Source organism: Dromiciops gliroides, chromosome 4 (genome assembly GCF_019393635.1).
Source record: "Dromiciops gliroides isolate mDroGli1 chromosome 4, mDroGli1.pri, whole genome shotgun sequence".
Classification (NCBI taxonomy): domain Eukaryota; kingdom Metazoa; phylum Chordata; class Mammalia; order Microbiotheria; family Microbiotheriidae; genus Dromiciops; species Dromiciops gliroides.
Genome location: NC_057864.1, coordinates 425,348,392 through 425,374,694, shown reverse-complemented (window position 1 = coordinate 425,374,694; position 26,303 = coordinate 425,348,392). Strand labels below are relative to the sequence as shown.

General features: G+C 37.4%; 1 protein-coding gene across 4 annotated transcripts in view; it reads right to left on the bottom strand.

Annotated features, from left to right (window-relative positions):
- The window catches only part of CDC14A (cell division cycle 14A), a 230,831-nt gene that overhangs the window by 184,124 nt on the left and 20,404 nt on the right, over positions 1-26,303 (bottom strand). For all 4 annotated transcript variants that reach the window (XM_044003007.1, XM_044003006.1, XM_044003004.1 and 1 more), the window contains exon 3: positions 10,298-10,373. In XM_044003007.1, coding sequence (XP_043858942.1) covers positions 10,298-10,373 — 76 coding nt within the window. The remainder of the gene's footprint in view (positions 1-10,297; positions 10,374-26,303) is intronic.

The window sequence follows — 26,303 nt, the reverse complement described above, 5'->3', positions numbered from 1 at the left end:
GCAAGAAATATACCAAATGAAAAAGAAAAAGAAAAGCAGGAAAAGGGGGAAATGTAAAGAAATTCTCCAGATGAAAACAATGACAACAGCAGCAGGAGGGAGACTAAAGAAATAAGAAAACAATGTACTACAACTAAAATAAGGTGGATGTTACACAGCCAACAACTGTGTCCCAAAGGACTGTAAAACACTATACAAGGTAAGGAACCTAAAAAAAGACTATCCACAAAGAATTACTTCTTCAAACAGGTCAAGTAATGATTTGAAGTGATTTCATCCCTAACAATTATTGCAATCAGTGGTACATTGAACATGGTAGAGAAATAGTAACCTGCCCACTGTCACATCTATAGCAATTCTCTAACTCCAAGCTTTTATCACTATCATGAAAATTAAAGCAAACTTGGGATATGGCATATTTACATTTAAAAGTACAATAATTGAAATATGTATTAAATGCCTCCTGCATTCAAGGTACTATAGAAGACAGTGATACAAAGACAAAATAAAATACAACAAAATAAACAAAACACAATACAACAAAATAAAACAACAAAACAAAAACAGTTACTGTATTCATGAAGTTTACATTCTACTTTTGGTGGGGGGGACCCAACATGAATTAAAACAAGAGTATCTATGAGAGATGTTTTCCAACTCTGAAATGAAAGAGGCTAAAAAAGGAGAAATGGTATTCCAGTTCTAGTGACTCCCTCTGAAAAATAAGCTACATGAAGTCAGTTAAAATAACCTGATTACTAACACAACCCAGTAAAACAACAAAAAGCTGAGATTATCCATGGGTAACTTGATGGTGCCTTGCATAAAAGCATGCTGCTTGGCATTTGGGACAGCCTTGAAGCTCTAAAGGCAGCATATTATTTAAACATTCAACAACCAAAATGATAGTTTGTGGAATTTTCCCCCCATTAATAGCAAGGGATGCAATTAAAAGGAAAGCCAAAACTGCAAAAAAATCAAGCTCAAAAGCTAATTTTAAGTCAAGTATATCTTATACGATCTCTTTTATAAAAACTGCCATGCTAAAAATATAACCTTAAAGTCATTTTGAAGTATCTTGTTTATTGTTAAACCATGTCAAACTTTTTGAGCAAAAGAAACCCAAAAATGCTGCCTGTGTGTATAATCTATTTGTTCTTTGTAAGAAAGAACAAGGTCTATTCACTCCCTTTAACAAGCAAGCTTTGCCTTATCATGGTAGTAAGATGAAGTGGATCAAAGCACAAACATGAGGTAAAGCATCATTCTGCTGGGGGCTGTGCTATCCTAGGCAAAGAAAAAGCAGCTACAGTGCAAACAGTGGTCATCTCACTGCAAAAGCAAGAAAGTGGTTTACACGATTTCCTGTTATTAGCCATGACCTTGAAGTGTTTACCTCCAGCTTTCTCAGGATTGGGATATTCTTGAAAATGTTCACTGGCTGCACAAAAAAAATATGGTTTATGGTTTTTATTCATAGCTATAAAAAACTGCAATAAGGCACATGATCTCATTTTAATCCCCTTAAAAAAGTCACCACATGGCAAAGAATTAGAAATCAAGGGAATGCCCATCAATTGGGAAATGGTTGAACAAGTTGCGGTATATGAATGTAATGAAATACTATTGTGCTATAAGAAATGATGAGCAAGTAGATTTCAGAAAAACCTGGAAAGACTTAAGTGGACTGATGCTTAGTGAAGTAAGCAGAACCAGGAGAACACCGTACACAGTAACAGCAACATTGTGTGATGATCAGCTGTGATAGACTTGGCTCTTCTCAGCAGTGCAATGATCCAAGACAATTCCAAAGAACTCATGATAGAAAATGTTCTCCACATCCAGAAAAAAGAACTGTGGATTATGAATTCAGATTGAACCATACTGTTTCTACTTTTTGGCTGATTTTTTTTCTTTTTTGAGGTCTTTCCTTTATGTTCTGATTCTTCTTTCACAATATGACTAATGCAGAAATATGTTTAATGAGATTGTACATATATAACCTATATCATATTGCTTTCTGTCTTGGGGAGGGGGGAGGAAGGAAGGCAGGGAGAAAAGTTTGGAACTAAAAATCTTATGAAAACAAATGTTGAAAACTATCTTTGCATGTAACTGGAAAATAATAAAATATTTGTATGATAAAAAAGTCAACATAGAGGTGAGCACTTGAAAACAAGAATCATATCTAGTTTCTATAAATGAACCAACAAAATGGTTCCTAACCTGGGGACCATGAACTTTGTTTTAAAAATATTTTAATAAATGTTGTTGGGAGTAACACCAAAATTCCATTATTTTACCACACTATATTTTCAATATCATTTGTTTCCCATTTTATTTTATGCATTTAAAAACATTATTCTGAGAGGGATTCTGTGAGCTTTACCAGTCGACAAAAGGATCAGATGAGTTAGACTCTGGTCTAATATCGTTTTTTTGGGTTTTTTGTTGTGTTTTTTTTTTAGTGAGGCAATTGGGGATAAGTGACTTGCCTAGGGTCACACAGCTAGTTAAGTGTCTGAGGCTGAATTTGAACTCAGGTACTCCTGACTCTAGGGCCGGTGCTCTATCCACTGTGCCACCTAGCTGCCCCCTAATATCGTTTTAAAGCAAGTTGTTTATGCTTACTATTTGATTGGGATGATAAAAGATAAATGCCAAAGTTTTAGTGCTTTCTGCAACATCCATTGCCATTTATTTAAACTACATAAACTTCAACCAGAATATAGATTTTAAAATGAGTACATCTGAGATAAAAACAAGGGCATGAGGAACAATACATGATGGAACAGGTAAGGGAGCAGGCTCCATTCACTAAGTCAGAGTTCTAGCAGACATCCAGATTAGACTAAAATTACATTCAAATCTGGTTACTTATTTTATGACACCCTCCTTCTTCCTCAAATCTCCCTCCTGCAAACACATACTTGGCACCAAATTTTGTGAGAGAAACGTGTGGCAGAAAATTCCAAACACTTCAAGATAATTATAGACAGTGGTATGCTGGACCCGCTCCAAAAACCTACTTTAAAATTTTCATTGTGAATGTTTGTAGCAAAAATGCTACAAATCAGGGTTCATTGATTATCCAGAGACCAGACTTAATAAAATGGAGAAAATGTGAACAATGCAAACTAAACCTAAAAGTGTCATGCATGCTTTTTTTTCCCAAAAATATCTCATTGTTAAACATTTACCAGCCCACCCCTGAGTACAGGAATTAAAAATCCAACATTAGGGATCACTGTAGCAAACAACACTCCACTCTCCACAGAAAGTTATTTCCTTCAAAGACCTTCACTTAATTTTTCTCTCGATCTGTGGCTCCATTCTAAGGAAAATTAAAAATAAACAGACCCAATCACATTTTGCTTATGTCAAATTCTAAATATTAAGCATGTGTGGGACATCCCAACTCCCCTGCTTCATCTTGTCATAGAAGTGATGACTCTGGGTTTTTTGAAAGCTAAGTCAGCAGAGTACAGTTGTGGAAAACCTTTGAGTACAGGTCTCTAAGGCCTATTCATGAGATACAGCCTAAAGAAATTCAGACAAGTTCATCACCAGAAGGTTGTTACATTGAGACAGAAAGGGATTTCAAGCTGTCTGAGCGGAGGGAACATACCCTCAACAGATCTTGGAAGGTGTTGGGGAAGGATCAGGTTTTTCTTCCCAAGTATATCTCAAGAAGTTATTTTAAATAATGAGTTTTTTTTTAATAGAATAGTTTAATTCTCCTTTGGTTAGCCCTGTAAGCTTAATCTCTCAACAAATGATGGCATTTTCCTTTAAACTGCATTTGTAGTTCCTCAAACTGTGAATGCCTGTCAAATCTTCCATCTTCCAATACCACTCTTTTCAGGTAAAATCATTAAAAAAGCAATAAAATGTGACCACCACTCTGCAAATACTTTTCTGCTATCTATAAAGACAAGGAGGGAGTTTAGAAATAAGCATGGGCTGGGGAAGTTTTCCATTCTAATCAACTGGACATTAGAACCAAGGTCACTCTGCACAGAAGGCTTACTACCTGACAGAAATCAATATGTAACTACATAAACAAAAGTGGCTCCGCAATTCTGACTTTTTTTTTTTTAATTTACTCTGATCATAATACGAAAGCCAGCTCTATGCATCGTACTGGAATGAGTATACTGCAACCTTTTTTTCGGGGCAATGAGGGTTAAGTGATTTGCCCAGGGTCACACCTAGTAAGTGTCAAGTGTCTGAGGCAGCATTTGAACTCAGGTCCTCATGAATCCAGGGATGGTGTTTTATCCACTACACCACCTAGCTGCCCCCCTAATATATTGCAATCTTACTGGTAACATAAGGAATCTTATCAGAAAACTATAATTTATCAGAAGGTCCTTACAGAGTAAAAGTAGGAAACTCACAAGCAACTTCTCAGTAACTTAGAGTCTTAGAGAGATGCCTGGGGTACTAAGAGGTTAAGTGATCTGGCTATAGTCTTTCAGCTCACTAGCTGGCTGGAGCAAGACTAATCCACGATCTGAACCCAGGTAACTCCTACCTCCAAGGGCCACCAGAAAATACAATGCTGACTTTCATCAAAACACATTAAGAAAACAAACTAAGAACTTTTCGAAATCACATTAGAACAGGAAATTCAGAGAAACTAGCCCATGGCAGTATGACCTGAATCTTAAGCAAAGATAGCTAGGTTTCTTTCCCTAGTATGTATTTGGCCAGAATAGCACAAATTCACTAAATTGTGAATCTCTGGTATATTTTTTAAATTAACCTTTGCATAATACTAGGGCCAAAGGCACTGATCCAATGTTGGATTCATTTCATAAACCCAGATCAAATTTGCAAGATAGAATTAGGTCAAAGCTGGAAGGCTTTCAGTTAGACCTCAAGAATATTTCCAATTAAGAGACATTGGAACAAATTGCTAAAAGAAACTTGTTATCTTATCTTAACATGTTTTTTAAAACACTAAGATGACTGAGTTGGAATGAGATTTTTAAAAAATGAATTAGATTGTCTAAAGCTCTCATCAGGTGGTGCAACGAATAGAGTGCTGACCCTGGAATCAGGAGGACCTGAGTTCAAGTCCAGCTGTAGACATTTGAGGAACTCTGTGACCCTGGGCAAGTCACTTAACCCTGTTTGCCTCAGTTTCTCATCCTATAAAATGAAGTGGAGAAGGCAAACCACTATATCTTTGCCAAGAAAATCCCAAATGGGGTCACAGAGAATCAGACACAACTGAAATAATTCAACAATGAAGCTCTCCTTAGAACACTGGTTCACAAGGATCTCCTTTAAATGGTCTACTCATAATTAGAGTCTGTCTGTACAATTATAGGGCCATTATTCTATCCTCTTGAACTGTTGCCTCTTGTATCCTTACTCTTGTAAATACAATAATAATAATAACTGGCTCCTTTTCATGTTTTAAAGTTCACAAAGCGCTTTATATGTTACCTTATTTGATCGTCAGTACAACTCTGTGAGGTAAGAATATGGATTTAATTAATGAACCCCACTTTACCACTGGGAAAACTGATTCTCAGAGGAATTTAGTGACCAGATCACTAGTCAGAGAACAGATTTGAACCCTAGTCTCGTCGAAACAATATACCATCATACCTGTCTTGTTATTTAACTTTTCACATACTTATACAAAAAAGTCTCTTCAACTAGATCATAAGCTCCTTTATAGCAGGGGCCATATGTCTAATGCTTAGAAGTTAAGGCTGAGAAAGACCTTATGGGAAGAAAATTTAACTTCTCATTCTACAAATTAAGAAACTGAGGCTCAGTGAGTGACATTTCCTAAAGAGGCCTGTGTTCTCTTCCCCGTTCCAAAGCTACATCTCCTTTCCATCATTCCAGGGCACCTAAATTAGTTCCTTGCACAAAGGAGGTACCCAATGACTATTTGCTGGATGATTCTACACTTTTATCCATTAAAGACACTCCATCTCTCTGGAGACAGTAATTCTTTTACCTCTCTAAGAGTCTTGCATTTCAGTCCTTTCCCATTTTAGTTATGCTAAAAAGCCCAGGAGACTTGTTCTTTATGAGAATCACAGAATTTCAAAGTGGAAAGGAATCTTAGTGGTATCCCTCCAAATAAAGGAGAAAGAGAAGCAAGCCTCGGCTGCCAGAGCAGATGAGGTATTTGGCAAGAGTGATGGATGGGCACTTGTGTGCTTTCTGAGTTGTGCTTTATTATGTTTCTAAGGTGATGCTTTCTACCTTTTTTGTATTTCTGGTTTTCCTCTCAGTTGGGGGGAAGAGGAGGGAAAGTTAGATAGTATAGAGTGATAGCATAAAGTAGAAATGTAGGCAAATTGTGCTCACTATGCAATAGAAGGCTTCTCGATCAATGGAGATACCCTAAGATAACAGAATAAACGGACCAATGTGTTCAATTCACAGTCGTCAGATGGGCCGGTCTAAAGCTTGGAAAATGATCTTTGGTGAGAGATGCTCTTTTTTTAGCACAGTGGTGAAGCAACCCAGTGTGGTTCTTGGCCTGGAGACAGAGGGCCAGCTAAGCCTAAACCATCAGAGATTAAGGAATTTGGCCTAAGACTTGATACTTTTCTTTCATATGAACTTTTAATTACCACATTCTGACAGATTACTTCTTATTCAACAGGTTCCTTTTTCCCTTCTGAATAAACTCTTGGGGGGGGGGGGGGGCAGCTAGGTGGCACAGTGGATAAAGCACCAGTCCTGGATTCAGGAGGACCTGAGTTCAAATCTAGCCTCAGACACTTGATACTTACTAGCTGTGTGACCCTGGGCAAGTCACTTAACCCTCATTGCCCCACAAAAAAAAAATTTTCACTTGAATAAACTCTTGAAAGTCCATCCTTATGGTGTGATCACTGTGACAAACCATGGTATGAAGAGAAAGGGGAAGCAGGTGCCAAACGAGGCCAACCAGCTACAGTGGTGGCAGCAGAGGTACAATATCCTTAAACTGGAATTTAGTGCCAAGGGTTAGGGTTAGTGAGTGACAAATGCCCTGGTGTCAAATGTCAAAGGACCCTGGTTTGGCTTTAAGGAAGAGCTAAAATACCTAGGAAGCTTATTTGGATCAACAAGTCCTAAGGCTTGAGGCTAGATTTCTCACAATTCAATTAACAGCTGCAACTCTACTAAAACCTAATAATCATTCCAAATTCATGAAACAAATATTTACTAGGCAGCTAGTTGGCATGGTAGATAGAGAGTTGAACTTAAGCACTTGAAAGACCTGAGTTCAAATCCTGCCTCAGATACTTACTAGCTGTGTATAGAACTTCCAGCTATTATGACCAAGTGCCTATTATATACAAGACACTATAACGGAATACAATGAAGAAGAAGAAAAGGACTCCACCCTCATGGAGACTTAATAATCTATTAAGAGGTTTTCAATTACACACGTATGTTTTCATATGATGTAATAAAAAGGATGACAAAAATTCACATTTAACATCATGATTTAAGATTTATAGGGTGCTTTTCCTAACAACAATCCTATAAAATAGGTATTATTATCTCCATTTTTTGTAACATATGAGAACACTGAAGGCTCTATGTGGTTAAGTACTTTGCCCAAGGCCACAAAGCTAAGGTTTCAGAGCTGGGAGTCAAAATTTGGGTCTCTGTTTCATCATCTGTAAAAGGAAGAGTCCAAATTCTCCAATTTCGGCTCAAAATCTACAAGCCTATGATCTCTCATTCTACTACCGAAAAAGCAATGAAAAACCAAGTGGAACATGGGAATCGAGAGGGGAGAATTACTACCAGTAGATAGAGGAAAAGGAAGTAAGCAAAGGATTAATCAGGAAAGGCAGCATTTGAGTATGTGCCATCTTAGAGAACAGAAATAGGCCCTCCGAACAGAAAAAGAAACTGTATAATCAAAGATGAGACATCAGAAATATTCGGGTTAAGTAGTCCATTTTGGAGTGTTGCCTGGAGAAACAGATTAGCAACCTCTCTTTCAAGAAGCTTAAATGCCAACATAATGAGGTCAGACTTTAATTTTAAGACAATGGAAAGCCACTAAAGGTTTGGAAGGGCAGAAAAACAATCTCATGAGAGCTGTTCTTTAGGAGAACTAGTAGACAGGATGGTTTAGAGGTGGGGGAAATGCTGGGGAAAGTTACAATTGAAAACTGGCTAAAACCAAAGTCTTTATGTACCCATATTGCGCAGTTGGGAATGCATTAGGCTTTAAAATGGTCATTGCTCACCAGGTCTGCTCTTTTGTATTTGTTTTGGGTTAAATGTAAATATACTGCCAACTTTTTCTGAACGGTGACCTCCTCCCTCTTTGGTCAATCACATAAAACAGGATCAGTTCCCAGATTGTTATTGTTAACGCCCATTTTACACCAAGTGCATTAAAAAATAACATCAGAAAGGCAAAAAAAAATTACTTAATCCCCAAAAGAAAGAACAGCCTTCAATTATTTATGATTACCCTTTCCCCATTAATTCACCCATTAAAAACACACTTTACATAAAAATGGTCTTTGAAGAATGCAAATATCTCAAGTATATATTTTAAACTATAATTTGCCTCAGCAGAAAGCTAAAAGGAATTAACAGTTCTTTGAAAACTATAACTCATGTTTAATGATGGATAAATGCCTTCCTATGTATGTTTTCAAGTCATATTATATTTTGAAAATCATTTCCACAAAGATAGACAGTAACAGATTTAATAATACATTAGTATCAACTACAATAGTTTCCTTCCACTGTATTTCACACTTCTCTAAAAGGGCAAAAATGGCAGAGGGGATATGAGGCTACATGGGTAGAACCATATAAGACATCATTCAGTCCTATCACACTAATGAATGTTTTTGCTTAAATATTTTTATTTGTCAATTTGGCGGAGGGGAGAGTTTTGTCATTCTAGAATAGACTATGATATAAAAACCAAAGGCATTAATAAAATGCATTTTTAGAGAAATTACAAGAGTCAGTGCATTTTACTATATTCCATGGCAAATGTTTAACCTTAACCAGCCCATCATTTCTCCCTAACACTGTGGTCAACTACAGTCATTCACAACAATTCTTTTATGTTTAAACAACATTCTTATTTTAAACATTTTATGTTTAAAACAACATTCTTTTGGGGGCAGCTAGATGGTGCAGTGGATAGAGCACCGGCCCTGGATTCAGGAGTACCTGAGTTCAAATCCGGCCTCAGACACTTAACACACACTTACTAGCTGTGTGACCCTGGGCAAGTCACTTAACCCCAATTGCCCCGCAAAAAAAAAAAAAATTCTTTTATGTTTAAGGCAATGTGCTAATTTACTAATAACCAGCAGAGGAGCAGAGACTACAGATGGCTAATTCAATAAGTGGCTATTTATTTAATCGCTGAAGTGAAAATTCTGCTCCTGGAATTGAAATTATCATTAATTTTTCATTATCTGCATTAAGTACCAATCTACCTGAGAAATTTGAAGTAGAAAAGATGGATTAAATAGTTTTCTGTATTAAGAAACAAAACCTTTTTTAAATATCCTGCTTTTAAAAAAGACAAAAAAGTAAAATAACAATATCGAAGAATGTAGGCATAATATCTTTCACATGCATGTAGAATGTTAAAGCAAAACAAAATACATATATGTATGTAATAGAAGTAAAAACAGAGATTCAATATTATAGACATCTAAGCATGACATTTCTGGCCCTTATAGCCACAAAAGGTAAGATCATTCTAACAAATCACTGCTAGATTACTCAAGGTATCCTGGTTTATATGCACATATATAAATGTGTATATGTATGCATGTATATACATAAAGCATTCTGTGTGTATACACAAAGCACTTTAAAGTAGAACCAAAAAAAAAAAAGTAGAACCAAAGTTAGGTCTTTATGAAGCAAAACAAAGTTCACTTCTAGAGCTGTTGCCATGTAATCATGGATCATATCACCGGGTAACAATGTTCCAGGGTAGACATAAAGGTTTCAGGAAGATTATCCTAGTTGGGAATTTGAGAGACGCTCATTAATGAAAACCTAAGAGGATTTGCCCTTTATTTCTCAGCTCACTACTCCAGTGACTTCACTCAGTTCATATTTCAATCCAACCTGAAAAGTAAAAGAAGTGAACATGTCCTTTGTGGTGAACTCAACAGGATCAGTTTCAGGTGGTGAGTGGGTGGACAAGCATCCCCACAAACTCCCAGAGTTTAAGGATAACACAACAAAATGGTCTGTACACAGCAAACTCTTGGTCAGAATCAATTGTATCAAACTTCATAAAGTTCTCATACCAAAATAAACTCACCTTTAGTTTCTTGTTAAGTTTACAGCAATATCTGTATACCATTGCCAAGTTCAGAGGTCCAAAATCTGCATAGAAACTGTTAAAAAAAAAACATTATTTAATAGAGCTATAAATTTCATGAAACATTTCTGAATTTTTGTTTTAAATTACTAAAATAATTTAATAATGAAGTTTCAATTTTCCAGGTTACCAGGAGGTAGCATATGAACAAATAAAAATCTTACAGTAAATCCAAATACCTCAGTTTATCAAATCACTTCAGCCTCCCATCCCAAAACAACCACCTGTTTATAGAAAGCAAAATTGACCAGTATGAGGTGACACCTTTCATTTCTCTGGATATCCAACGAGGATGAAATACTAATGAACCGAGAAAGAATAGAGAAGCAGACACCTGAAGAAAGAAGAATGAACAAAAAGGAGACCCTCAATAATCTTCTAAGTGCCCAAATTACCATTTGGATCTAACATGGCCAAGCAAGGCCTGGACCCAGCACAGCAACATATCAAACTTAAATAGAAATGGATCCCCGCCGGCAGCATATCAACTTAGAAAAACACAAACTAACATCATCTCTGTTTTATTACATTTTTATTTATTTTGTTGAACATTTCCCAGTTACATTTTAATATGTTTCAGTCCTCTGCTGTGCAGCCCTGGCTGTGAGTTAACCTGGACCACAGTTACACATTCCCTTTCATTGAGGATCAAATAAGATAATGCATGAAAAACACTTGGCACAGTGCCTGGCACATAGAAAGCACTTAATAAATGTTTATTGATTAACTGATTTAAAAATAAAAAACACTACATAGAGGCATTTTTGAGGCATTTTAAGTGTCTTATTATCATTACTAATGTTAGGAATAATAAAAGAATTTCAGGGATAAATTCAAACCCTCTATCTAAAAATACATATTTTTTTAATGTACTCTCTAAAAGTATCTAGTGTTCTAAAGAATAGTTAGTGACACTCTCCTCCCCCTCCCTCTCCCCACCCCCCCCCCCTTGGCTTCTGATGAGGGATTACAAGAAATGGATTTCATCCCAACAGTTTATACTATCTCCTTCCCACCCACCCCGCCCCCCTGCAAAGAAAAAAAAAGCAGTTCACCAAGTTCTAAGACCCTTATATTAAGAACCCAATTCAACATCCACTATTAGGAGAACAAGAAAATTCATAGAACTTTTTCACCAAGTAGCTGTCTAATTTACTGATTATTATTATTAAGATAATATGAAATGCAGCAAAACTGTAACTGAAGCAACAGTTTGAGCACATGAGACTAAAATTTAAATAACTAATATTTCAAGTTTACAAGTGATCTTCATACAGCCACTGGTACCATGGGGAATAATTTAAAAACCAGTTGTATTTTAAATTCTTTTCCTTCCTTTCTACACCACAATTAGGAAGGTGTTTGCGACTTTTACAATTCGAGGATGAGAAATAAAAGTCAAACTTCAAAAAAAAAAGAAAGAATAGTTAGTTCTTGAGAGGCAGTGTAAGTGTCACAGAAAGAGCACTGACCTTTTTAAGTCCAAAAACTTGATTTCAAGTCCAGCTCTAACTTACTAAACGGGTGATCACAAGAAAGTTGGCTTAACCTATCCAAATCCCTGATTTTACAGATGAAAAAAACTGAGGTCCACAATAATGAAAGCACTTTGACAGGTGACATAGGAAGGAAGCAGCAGAGTCACAACTTATAACAGATTTTTCTGGCTCTAAATGCTACATCTGGCATGTAGTCTGAGTTTCACTTCTTCTTGTGGCATTTAAAGCTTGTCAGAAGCTGGTCCCTTTCCACCTTTACCCATAATTCTTTTGCACGGTCTCTCTATAGTCTCTTGCTATTCTTCCCATACCACATTCTATTCTCTGAGCTCTGTCCTTTTGCATGGGTTCTTCCCCATTCCTTAAAATGTTTTCCCTCCTCGCCTCCACTTTTTAGTAACCCTAACTTCCTTCAAAATTTTGTTCATTTACTTTTCCTGTCTTCCCCATGTGCTAATGTCTTCCTCTCAGAGGTTATCTTATATCTATCCTCTATGTAGCTTGAATATACCTATTTATGTATGTGCCTTTTTTCCTTATTAGAATATAAGTTCCCTGAGGACAGGGGCTGTTGTCTTTTTTTTTTTGTCTCCCTGATGCTTAGCACAGGGCCTGGCATATAGTAAGTCACAAATGCTTATTGATCAATTGATTCTATAGCAAGGGATAATTATACTTGCACCAACTATTTCACAGGGTGCTTTGTAAATGATAAAGCATTACATAAGAGTCAATAAATATTTTTATTGCTACTTCTGCCTCATTATCCACTGTCTCATTAACCCCTTGAAAACAAATTATCTCCACCTTGACCACTTCAACTGAAACTGCTATATCTATCAAGTCATAAATAACATTCAAATCACCAAACCTAATAGATTTTTTCTCAGTTCTCATTCTTCCTAACCCCTCTGCACCATCTTCCCCACCCCCCCCAAAAAAAATTTCCCTTCCATATATTTTTCTACTTCCATCAATGGCACCTACTTCACAAGGTTGTTTTATGTGATACAAGTAAGTACAATTTGCTATTATTTATGAATTGTGATTATTACCATCACCAATCTTCCAAGCATCTGTTTCTTGAGTCTCTGCACATTCCCTCCCACCCGTCCCCTCCCTCCGTCCCCCCACCCCCACACACACAGTGTCCTACGGCTTCTTCAGTTTCATTCCCACTATTGCCACCCTAGTGGCTCTCATCATCTCACACATGAAATTTCATAAAAGGTTCTCCCCATTCAAATCAATCCACCCACCTGTGTGATCTTGATAAAGTCACTTAAGGTCTATGAACCTACATATCCTCATCTGTAAAATGATGAGATTTAGAATAGACAATCTCTAAAGTCCCTTCTAGCTCGCTAGTTATAGTTATGCCAGGTTAATTTTTCTAAAATGCTACTATGCAAATATTGTTCCTCTGACCAAAATTTTAATGATTGCACATTATCTATCAATTGATCAATAGATGGATAGGTACATAGATAGGATAAAATCCAAATTTCTTGGTTTAACATTCAAGGCCCCCTTCACAATCAATCTGGCACCTCTCCCATCAGCATTTATATTTATGTACATACATATATGAAAGCTAACCATATATACTAACTATATATACCAGTCAAACCTCTCTTTATCATCCCTTGAAATCTACCTTGCAAATAAAGCACTTTTGCACCACCATTCCTTTGTTGACACTGTTTCCCCTGCCTAAAATAGCCTCCCCCTCCATCCCAAAGTGTCTAAAGTCTACATTTTGTTCAAGGCTAGTCTAAGTCCCAGCTTCCCCCCACTTCAAAGGGCTCTCAATAACCATGCTGGAGAAGTAAATAAAGTAGCAGTACAAAAGAGGACCAAATTTGGAGGTAGAAGCTTGGGGTTAAAATTTTGGCTCTGATACTTACTGCCCACAGAGACTCATAGATAAGTCATTTATCCTCTCCCATCTATGAAATGAGAGGTAAAGGATCTCAAAGGTACTTCTACAGCTCTAAGTACTATGATCCTCTAAGTAGTCACTATACTTGTGCAAGCCTCAGTTTCCTCATCTACCTCACTGGATTCTAGGGAGAACAATTTTAAGGTTTAAAAGACATCATAAGTTTTGATGATTATTCCATACCTGTTCTTACTATATTATTCCAGCAGATTCTACCAACCTGAAAAGTCTCCAAGCACCAGCCCAGTAGTGGACCGTATGACGATCATCCAAGCACTGTCATCTAGCTCAGTTCAGATATGTCCACAGGGTGATGAAATGGAAAGCGCTTTAGAAAACTTCAAGAATTCTATATCTGAGAGGCAGAGCTTGTGAAATATATCCTGCCTCTTCAACTAGGTTATAAGCCATTCAAGGCCAAGGACTCCATGTCATACTAAATAATTTTTCCTACACATAGTAGTTGCTCAATAAAAATATGTCAATATGAAGAATGTTCTGCTAGTTTTGTGTTGTTCTATATTCAACAAATACCCCCATTTTATACATATATCAACTAAGGCTCTGGGAGATTAAATGACTTGCTTATAGCATCTAATAAGCATCAAAGGCATGATTCAGACCCAGGTCTTCCTAACTCCATATTAAAGCCTTAATAAGAAAATTCCCAAGCAAAAACAAAAATGTCAAGGAAAAAGCAGCCAAAAGACCTTTAAGATCCATTCCTTTTGTCAACTTTATCATTTTAAAAATGTTATCCTCTATTTCCACGCTCTGAAAACTAAAGTAGACCTACCAAGTGCCATTTGCCCTGAACCAGTAGAGAATTCTGGTTTTGTATCTCTAACTACCCACCTTGGTGACATTTTAGGCCTTCTCTTCATAGGAGCAATAATCAGCCTGGCTCTGCAGAAAGGATATAGGAAAAGATGAGCACCTATCAACATCAACAGCATGGGAATGGCCTCTATTAAAGAATATTGATTTGAAGTATCATATAGATGCGTCCAGAACAAGGATGTGATGAATCTAAATTCAATTCTGCCCCAAATCCAGCACTAGTGGACATCAGGAAGTGGAACTTTCCATCCATCAGAGAGCACCAATGCCAAGGATGCAAGTGAAAACCAGACACCACTACAAAGTGAGCTTTGAAAATGACACACACACCCACCCCACAACATTTGATTGAGGCTGCCCAGTTCTTATCATTATCACACAGAGAACTCTTTGTTCTAAAGATGTCAGAAGTGATAGCCTAGACTAGAAGTCCACTTCTTCAACAACTGGACAGGACTACACCGATATTTGTAGAAGTTTGGGATTTGAATCTTTATGATTTGAAGCATTTTAAATTTAGTTCAGAGGAAAATAATGCTAGCACAACAGCTTCTGGCCTTCCGTTTTTTATTTTATACTAATTATTTAACTTACTAAAAAAAAAAAAAACAAATCAATCTCAACTAGTCCTTTCTTTCATCAGCTTAGATGTACATACTTTGTCTCTATTATAATGACAGAGATTGTATTACTAATACAATGTAGTAGAAAATAAAGAATAAACAAACAGGCAATCTAACAATGAATTCCATTGGCGCCCAGTATCCACCCAATGTCAAGAGACCTAGAGGAAAACCTTCAGCATGTCAAGAGGTTCCCTGGCAGAGGATTTATGGATATGCATAAGAGTCAATACCTCACATAGGATGAGAGAGGAATGGGGTAGGTAGCAATTTTAGCCAATCTGAAGGGTGTACCCACACTGACAAGCATGCAGATGCACCGAAGCATATTATAGAATTGTTCACGGTACAGAAAAGATCACAGTAAAGGATGAAAATCCTTGTCTATACTAAGGAATTGGGTGGGGGGGGTAAGGGAGGGAAAGTACTGAGACCCTGAGATCTGAACAGGAAGGAAAGAGTACCAAGAGAAGCAAAGTACCAAGGGAAGCAAAAGGGAAAGCTGGAAACTCAGAAGATAAATTTTCACAATTGTGCTAAGGGCTGGTTCTATGAACTTTCAATCACCTAGAAACATTAAAAGATATACCTAGGGGCAGCTAGGTGGCGCAGTGGATAGAGCACCAGCCCCGGAGTCAGGAGGACCTGAGTTCAAATCCAGCCTCAGACACTTAACACTTACTAGCTGCGTGACCCTGGGCAAGACACTTAACCCCAATTGCCTCATCAAAAAAAAAAAAAAAAAAAAAAAGATATACCTAGAAGTATATTTCCCAAACTTTCTGAATACAGGCAATCCAAGGCAACACTTGCTCTTGTTTGTCCTTAATTCTCAAAGAGGACCATGACATCAATAAAGTACCTCCTATACGCCTTGCACAGACACAAAAAAACCCAGACTCTGACCTCAAGGAGTTTAAAGTCTAATAGGAGGGAAACCACCCAAACACAAGTTAAGTATAATACAAGGGAGGATGTAAAGAGGGCAAAGGACAAAGCACTCTATGAAAATCTGACGTAGAATCACATATGGTTTCATGGAAGAAATAGGCATCTTAATGGATCGTGAAGGAAAAACAGGATTTTAGGAGCTGAAATGAGTGTGTGCTTTCCAGGTATGGGGGACAGCCTTCATTCCCTCCCACCCTGAAAGGTACAGGATAAAATCGGGAAACAACTAATAGTGCAGTCTGACTGGATTACAGCAGTGTACAAAGAGTATCCCCCCTCCCTTCACTGAAGCAGAAGAAGACTATGACAGTGGAATACCACATGCAGAACTGTCAGTCTTCATTGATAGATTGATAAGGTTTCGCTGCATTGCTTTTTGTTCAATTCTTCATCATAGATGGGTCCCTGGATGAAGGAAGGATATATGAAAACAAGGGTCCCTAATTTCTTTTCCACTGTGGACCCTTGGACAATCTAGTGAAACCTATGTACCCCTTCTCAGAAAAGTGTTTTTAAATGCATAAACTAAAAAGAATTATAAAGGAATCAATTCTATTGAAATGCAGTTATAAAATATTTTTTTAAAAATTCAGGGCCCCCCAAAAATTTTTTTAAATTAAAAAAATTTCAAGGACACCAGGCTAAGAACCCCTAAGTTAAGATGATGAATAAATAAAAATAACTTTAAGGAGAGTAGTGTGAAATAATTCTGGAAAGGTAAAGAACAGCCAGATCATGCAGAGCCTTAAAAGCCAAGCAAAGAGGGGGCAGCTAGGTGGTACAGTGGATAAAGCCCCGGCCCTGGATTCAGGAGGACCTGAGTTCAAAGCCGGCCTCAGACACTTGACACTTACTAGCCATGTGACCCTGGGTAAGTCATTGCCCTGCAAAAAAAAAAAAAGCCAAGGAAAGAACTTTATATTTTATCCTAGCGATTAGTGGAGGAAGTACTAATGGGTTTTGAGCAGAGGTGTGACATGGTTAGAAGTATGCATTAGGAGGATTATTCTGGCAGCTCTGCTTTGCAAGGTTTGAGAAGTTTTGTAGGGTTTTATCCTTGTCCTTTTCTTTTTCTTCTCTTTTTTTTTTACAAAGTATACTTTGTCTTCATTATCAGTGAATTCCTCTTTAATCAAGGTATCACTGTGAACTTGCTTATGAATTTTTTCAATTCCCCAAAGGGGGGAAATAGGCTGTATATAAAGTATTAAGTTCACAGAATTTTCTTTCAATATAATTTGGAACAGAGACTCACCTTCCTGTAGGCAAATAGTAGTCTACATGCTGCAGAAACTAGCCCACCAATCTTCACCATAGCTACATCCCTCTTCATGTACCTCTCTTCATGAACCTCTACAGACCACCCATCCCTCCTGTTTCCTGATCCTTGGGTTTCTAGATTCTATCAGCATCCCTAGAACCCAGATGCAAAGTTCTCCTAAAAACATGAAACCAAGGAAGAGGCAAAGATTGCTTATCTTTGCACTGACTCATCTCAGCTCAAGGCAGATGTTACTTTCCTTTGAAGTAAACATAAAAAAAATTCAGTTTAATTCATTAGTAAAAATTAAATAAAATGAGCATAAAGGATTTGCCTATAGGGACAGAGAATGACAGTAGCAAGAGTTAGCCTCATAGTGAACCTTTTTTCATTGCCCTTTAAAAAGGAAAAAAAGAAAAACCACCACATCAGCTCTCTTAAAGCTATTAAGATTGAATTTCAGGGCAGCTAGGTGGCACAGTGGATAATGCACCCACCCTGGATTCAGGAGTACCTGAGTTCAAATCCGGCCTCAGACACTTGACACTTACTAGCTGTGTGACCCTGGGCAAGTCACTTAACCCCCATTGCCCCGCAAAAAACAAACAAACAAAAAGATTGAATTTCACTGAGTTCCTAACTGCTCAAAGTTAAAAAGAATAAAATTCCTAGACCAAATCCACTGCCAAGGTCAACGCTGCTACACTGCCTTAACAGTATCCTTACTTATGTTGACTTCCTGATGAAGAAGGAGAACAACAAGAACAAGAATAAGAACGAGAACAAGAACAAGAAGTTCTAATATGAGTGTACCAGCTGTGGATCATGGAAGTAGCAACACAGAATGATCCAAAGAGCATTGGCCCAGGTTCTCTTTCCAACAAATCACTGCACCAGCCTAGGGTTAACCATTTAACCCTTTCAGCTCTAAAATTCTATGCCAAGAATCTAATTTTCCATATTAGTCAAACTTGTTGCCCTGTCAAAGTAATGTCTGTGAGTGGGGAGCTCATATCCTTTCTAAATACAGGCTGTCTTCAGAATAAGATGTAGGCAAGCACAGAGAGGGGAGATCCTTGGATTCTTTGCTCTGTCTTCTTTCCTTGAAAGTCATAATGATTTGCACCCAATTCAAAGAGAAAAATAAACTCAACTATGTCACAGACCAGAGAGCAGTTTCTGAAGATCAGAACCCCTGACTTCCTGCAGAAAGTTAATTTGTTAAAATGAATGAAAGGGGGCGGGGGCAGCTAGGTGGTGCAGCAGATAAAGCACTGGCCTTGGATTGAGGAAGACCTGAGTTCAAATCTGGCCTCAGATACTTGACACTTACTAGCTGTGTGACCCTGGGCAAGTCACTTAATCCCCATTGCCCTGCAAAAAAAAAATGAACAAAAAAGGGGGACAGCTAGGTAGCGCAGCTGATAGAGCACCGACCCTGGATTCAGGAGGACCTGCGTTCAAATCTGGCCTCAGACACTTAACACTTACTAGCAGTGTGACCCTGGGCAAATCACTTAACTCCAACTGCCTCACCAAAAAAATTAAATAAATAAAATAAAATGAATGAAAAGGAAAGAAAGCACCCTAATGTTAAATCTCATGACAGCACACTAATACCTTGTTGGTGGAGCTTTGATTTGGTACAACCACTGAAAAAATAAATTTGGAATTATGCAAATAAAGTAACTAAATGTCCATTCCCCAATTGCCTCATCAAAAAAATAAAATAAATTAAATTAAATGAATGAAAAAGGAAGAAAGCACCCTAATGTTAAATCTCATGACAGCACACTAATACTTTGTTGGTGGAGCTATGATTTGGTACAACCACTGAAAAAATAAATTTGGAATTATACAAATAAAGTAACTAAATGTCTATACCTTTGGACCCAGAGATTCCACTGCTAGGCATATATCCCAAGGAGATCATTGACAAAAAGAAAGGTTCCATATACAGAAATATTTATAGCAGCACTTTTTGTGGTAGCAAAGAACTGGAAACAAAGTAGCTGCCCATCAATTAAGGAATGCCTAAACAAACTGTGGTGCATGAATGCACCACAGACTATTACTGTACTATAAGAAAAAAAAGGAACATAAATACAAAGAAACATGTAAAGACAAAAAGTGAAGTAAGCAGATCCAGGAAAATAATAAGCACAATGACAACACTGGAACAACCACAAAATAATCTATACAGTTGTGAAACTATAAAGAACAAGTGTGGTCCCAATGAAGAGAAGATACCTCCCCAGTTCCTCTGTAAAGGTGAAAGTCCCGAAGTGTGGAGCATTAGATGTCAGATTTTTTTCCATGAACCGATTGAATTTGCTGGGTTTTTTTCTTTTCTTACTTTTTGTAAAAAACAAAATTCTTTGTTATAAAGGATAGCTGATGGAGGGGAAGGGGAAGGATACCAAAGGAAATCTAGGTGATATTTTAAAATATAAATAAAAATCCATTTCTTAATCTCATAACTGTCTTCAAATTGGATTTTTGGTCCCCGATCAAATAAATTCAAGAAATACACCATGTAAAGAGAACAGTCCTATAGGGCAGGAGGACACTACTCCCATCCTACTACCACTTAAGAGTCACAGAACCTTAGGCAAAAAACACTTGAGCTCTCCAGACCTAGTAGCCTTATTCAAAATTTAAGAGAGATGTCACAAAAACCTGTGAACAATGTGAGTAGAATTAATTGAGCAATAACTAAACAAATTGCCATGCATAAATGAATAAAAACACATTTATTGAGCAACTATTATGTCAGACACTAGAAATACAAGTAAAAAAAAAAAAGCGAGCCAACCTTTGTCCTCAAAGAGCTTACATTCTAATGGACAGGATATATAAACAGGGAATGGTAACCAAGAAAGGCAGTTTTTATCTGGGAAATCATAAGGATGATGAGCAAAGCCAGTAACGATTTTCTCTTTAAAAAATCTTTTATTTCTTTAGTTTGCTTTATATATATATACACATACATACACATGTAGATGTATATCTATCTCAGCCCCAGTGCCCAGCAAATCATCCCTTATAACAGAGAATTGGGGGGGGGTGCAATGAGGGTTAAGTGACTTGCCCAGGGTCACACAGCCAGTAAGTGTCAAGTGTCTGAGGCCGTATTTGAACTCAGGTTCTCCTGAATCCAGGACTGCTGCTCTATCCACTGCGCCACCCAGCTGCCCCAACAGAGAATTTTTAAAAGACAACATAAGCTGGGGCAGCTAGGTGGCACAGTGGATAGAGCATCAGCCCTGGATTCAGGAGGACCTGAGTTCAAATATGGCCTCAGACACTTGACACTTGCTGGCTGTGTGACCCTGGGCAAGTCACTTAACCCCCATTGCCTCCAAAAAAAAAAAAGACCGTATGGCTCATTTTGCACCTCCAGTGTATCATCCTTCTGCCAAGAGGAAAGCCACATGAATTCTCATCAGGCCTCTGGAACTGTGACTCAACAGTGATCACAGTTCTTAAGTCGTTCAAAGTTGTTTTCCTTTACAATGTTGCAGTTGTACAAATTGTCTTCCTGGTTGTGCTCATTTTGCTTTGCATCACTTCATTTAAGGCCTCCCAAGTTTCTTCAAATCCTCTCTACAGCATAATAATGTTCCATTATATTCATATACCATACATAACTCGTTCAGTCTTTCCCCAATTGATAAACATCGACTCTGTTTCCAGTTTTTTTGCTCTAACAAAAAGTGCTTTCCCCCTGTTTTGAACTCTTTGGGATACAGTATAGCAGTGGTATTATGGGGCCAAAGAACATGCACAGTTTCATTGCTTTGGGGATATAGTTCCAAATTGCTTTTCAGAATGCTTGGGCCAATTCACAGCAGGAGTGTGTGTGTCCTCCTATAGTCTGTCCAACAACAGGCCATTTTCTTTTCCACCATCTTTTGATAATACAGAACCTTTGAGTTGGTTTAATTTGCATTCCTCTCATTATTAGTAATTTAGGGCATTTTTATATTACTGTTCATAGTCCGCACCTTTCTTCTTTTGAGAACTCCCTTTTTTTAGCCTCTGACCATGTATCTACAAAGTAATGGCTCCTGTTCCTAAACAGTGGTCAAACTAATTATGTAGAATGAGGGATAGAAAGGTAGGAAGAGAAGGATGAAGGTGGCTGCACTCATGCAGAAAACAGGGGGAACAGCAAGATCAGAGTGCATGGTCGAATAGGATGTGAAGCATGGTCTAAGGCCAGCTAGGCATAATTAGTGGGTTAGGTGAGCTCACTCAGCCCAGGGCAGAGTTCCAAAACTTGGTGTATTAATTTTCTCATAGAAGAGGTGCCTCTGACAGAAGAGGTCTGGTATAGAAGATGCTTTTCCAAATGGGGAGAAAGAAGGTAACAGAGGGCCACAAGGAAAGATGTAAAAGAATCATTACCATACCGTGCAAAGGATGTTAGTTGTTCAATTATTTCCAACTCTCCATGACCTCTTTTGGGGTTTTCTTGGTAAAGACACTGGTGGAGTGGTTTACCATTTCCTTCCCCAGCTCATTTTACAGATAAGAAACTGAGACAAACAAGGCTAAGTGACTTGCCCAGGGTCACACAGCTAATAAGTATCTGAGGCCACATTTGAATTCGGGTTTTCATGACTCCAAGACCAGGGCTTTACCCATTTTGGAATAAATACTATAAGGAATGACAAATTGAGGAAGACACAGAAACATAGGAAATTTTTTTCTGAACTGACACCCATAAGCAGAACCAATAAAACAATGTACATTAATACCATATTATTAAATCAATGAAGAGAATAAACAAAACCTAACACTGCGTAATTCTATAGATGGCCAGCCCTAGATAAGACATTAGAAACTGCCCATCCTTCCTTTGGTTAGTTAGGTGGAGTACTATGATCTTGCTTAACTGTTTGGCTTTTCATACTTTGTTACAAAGGAAGCTTTCACTGGTGAAGGAGGAGAGATGGGTGTGTTTGGAAATTATTCCATTACTGTGATATAAAAAGAAAAGACTTCAATAAAACTCAAATAATAAAACTCAAAACTCTTTAAATAAAATAAGGGGGTTCAATTTAAACTGTCTTTCCAACTCTAAATTCTATGATGCCCCAAATGAGATGAGCGGGAAGGTCCCTTCCAGCTCAGAAAGCTACAATTCTACATACAAAGTTGTTTAATGTACCACAACAAAGCATCTTAGCAGAACAATGAGCCCAGCTCGTGGCCACATGAATCAACGGGCTATGTATGTATAAGAAAGAGGCCCTAAGGCAACTAGTGTGGATGTTTTCTAGGACTCTATGAGGCAAATGGACTTCTCAAGGACACTACGACTCCGCATGGTGGCTTGAAAAAAAGTGTAGTGACTTTACATATGAGTAAGTCCCTGTGCCAGCACAAAACTGACTTTTATTCAACCTGATTCATCCCACAGCAACTTTATTACTGTTATTATTCAGTTGTATCTAACTACTCTGTGTGACCCCATGGACTTTTGTCCATGGTGTTTTCAGGGCAAAAATGCTAGAGGAGTTTGCCATTTCCTTCTCCAGTGTGTCCTCACGTTACAGACGAGGAATTGAGGCAAACGGGTGGTGACTTGCCCAAGGTCACATAGCTAGCAAGTATCTGAGGTGACATTTAAACTCAGAGCTTACTGATTCCAGGCCTGGTACTCTATTCGCTTTGCCACGTAGCTCTCTCCCTACACCCACCCCCCACCCGTCCTAGAACAGTCTTAGAAAAGACTGACACCAAAGTCTCCACCTCCAAACACTGCCTCTGATAGAAAAGAAGCAGTTAGAAAATGTACAGCAGAAAGGTGGAAAGGAAAATGACTGGGAAAGGAAGAGGAAGCAAGGTAGGCCTAGGATAGAGAAGAAGCAGACCTGGAACTGACTCCCCACAATGGGACAGACCACCTCCATCTCGTATCATGACTGGCCTATCCCGTTTGGCCCAAGACACAGAGGCTGCTTAACCTGCCACCTATCAACTAACTTAATTCTGCTTGAAACTCTGGAATTCCAACAGTATCACCTGTTTTCCAAGGCTGTAAGTAATATTTTTTATACTGGGGGATAATAGAAAAAGCAGTAAATATTACAATCAGGTGGTATTTCTTAAATGAATGCACATATTCTATTCTATATTGTGCAGTTTCCTCTCTTCACTGCAGAGGTAAGGTACTATGGACATTGAATACTGCACATACTGTCATACTGTCAGGGTTGATGTGTTGATTGGTTTTGTAGAACTGGTTTTATTTCCTTTTTTTAAAACTTTGTGACAAGAGCTGGGTTGCTAGGGAGAGGAGAGGAGAAGGATACATTCAGAAATGAATATGATATTTTAAAGTATCAATAAAAATAAGATTAAAAAATTCTAAATGCAAACCAAAATAATTCTGAGAAGCTGGATTGAACCAAGAAGACCTGGGTTCATCATAGCTCTGTCACTTATTAGGAAAATAAAATCAGTCAACCACAAGGCTTCAGTTTCCTCGTCTGTAAAAAGAAGTGGTTAGACTACAGCAACCTCAAGGTCCTTTCCAGCTCTATTATATAAATGTATATATGTGTATATATATATAAAATTTACATATAGATATAGATATGTATATACACACACATTATAGCCCTATTATTACTTCATTTCACCCAACAATATGCAAATTGGCAAAGATGACAAAAAATGGAAGTGGACAATGTTGGAAAGGCTATGGACAGACAAATACATGATCCACCTTTGCCAGAACTGTGTATTGTTTCAACTATTCTGGAAAAGAATTGGTAATCATGCAAAAAAAAAAAAAAGACTAAAATGTTCATTTTCTTTGCCCCTTTGATCCCCGTGCTGAGCATATGATTCAAAAAGTTAAAGAAAGGTCCAGTAAATACACCAAAATAATCATTGCAGTACATGTTGTGGTAACTAAAAACTGGGAACAAAGTAAGTATTATTAACTGGAAAATGGCTGAACAGATTGTGGTACGTGGATGCAATGGAATATTACTGTACCATGATGAAAAAATATAGAATTCACAGAAACACGGGAAGATACAGGAACTGATACAGAAACAGGAAAACAATGTACACGATGGTTATGATAATGTAAATAGAAAAAAAACAAGAAAGTAAAGCTGACCAAGTTTCATCACAGAGGAGAAATGAGAAACTATACCTCTTCTCCCCCCCCACCCCGTGTCGAAGAGATGAAAGATATAGCTATGGAATGTTATTTAGACTATAAAGAAAGATAATTAATTGTATTAATTGGTTTGGCTATATTTTTTCTTTTTCAAGCTCTATTATACAGAAGGGGAAAGATATTCAGAAATGAATATGATATAATAAGAAGTATTAGAGCAGTTAGGTGGCTCAGTGGATAAAGACCAGCCCTAGATTTGGGAGGACCTGAGGTCAAATCTGGCCTCAGACACTTGACACTAGCTGTGTGACCTTGGGCAAGTCACTTAACCCTCATTGCCCCACCAAAAACAAAAAGAAAATAAGTATCAGTAAAATAAAAAATGTTTTAAAACAAAAAATAAACACAGTACTATAGCAGAAGGCCTGAAATCTCCAAAAGAAAAACACATATAATATCTCTATATAGAAATAGTACATATCTGGTGTGTATGTATGCACACACATACATATGCTATATATACATATATATACATATATACACACATACAAACACTAGATATATAGCATGTTTGCTATAGCATATGTAGATACTATAGTATACCTACTATATATTTCATATCTACTATAGCAGTTCTACTATATAGATGCTAAATTACTACTATACTATTAAATCTACTGTATATATCTAATATAGTAGATTTACTATGTATATTTCTATAATAGAGATCTACAAATAGATATCTGGATACCCTCAATAGTATGTACAGGGTAGACAGATAGATGTTCAGTGAATAAAATGCTGATCCTGGAGTCAGGAAGACCTGAGTTCAAATCCAACCTCAGACACTAACTAGTTGTGTAATCCTGAGCAAGTTACTTAACCTTTGTTTTCCCTAATCCATCTGAGAAGGAAATGGCAAACCACTCCAGTGTCTTTGCCAAGAAAACCCCATAGATAGTATGATCTACTGGGTCATGGAGAGTCAGACACGAATGAATGTCTGAATAGCAACTGTCTAAATGTTGCATATATAGTGTGCATAGATAAATAGATTTTTTTATATAATACTATAGTATATGTAAATATATACCATAGTAGTTTATCTATAGTATATTTACTATCTAAAGTATATAGATACAGTATCATCTGTGTCTATGTATATAGTGTGTATATATATATATACACACATATACAGTATTTATGTGTGTGTATAGTGTATAGATATATGTATATAAAGTATATCTATAGTATGTGTATCTCCATATACTATAAACCCTAGCTTCTTGAACTGTGGGAAACCCCCATATGGTATCACATAACTACATGTGTAGGTCACAAAAATTTTGGCAATAGTAAAAGGTTATGTATACCTATTTTATATACCTATATACCAGGGGTTGCATTAAAAATTTCTGAGGCGAAAAGGAATCACAAGTGGAAAAAAAGTTTAAGAAGCCCTGCTATAGACAGACACTATATTATATATACTAGGCAGCTAGGTGGTGCAGTGGATGAAGTACAGAAAATAGCATCAGGAAGACCTGAGTTCAAAACTGGCCTCAGATACTAACTATGTGATCCTGTACAAGTCACTTAACCTCTGTTTGATTCAGTTTTGTCATTTATAAAATAGAGATAACAATAGCATGTACCTCCTAGTATTATGGTGAGGTTCAAATGAAA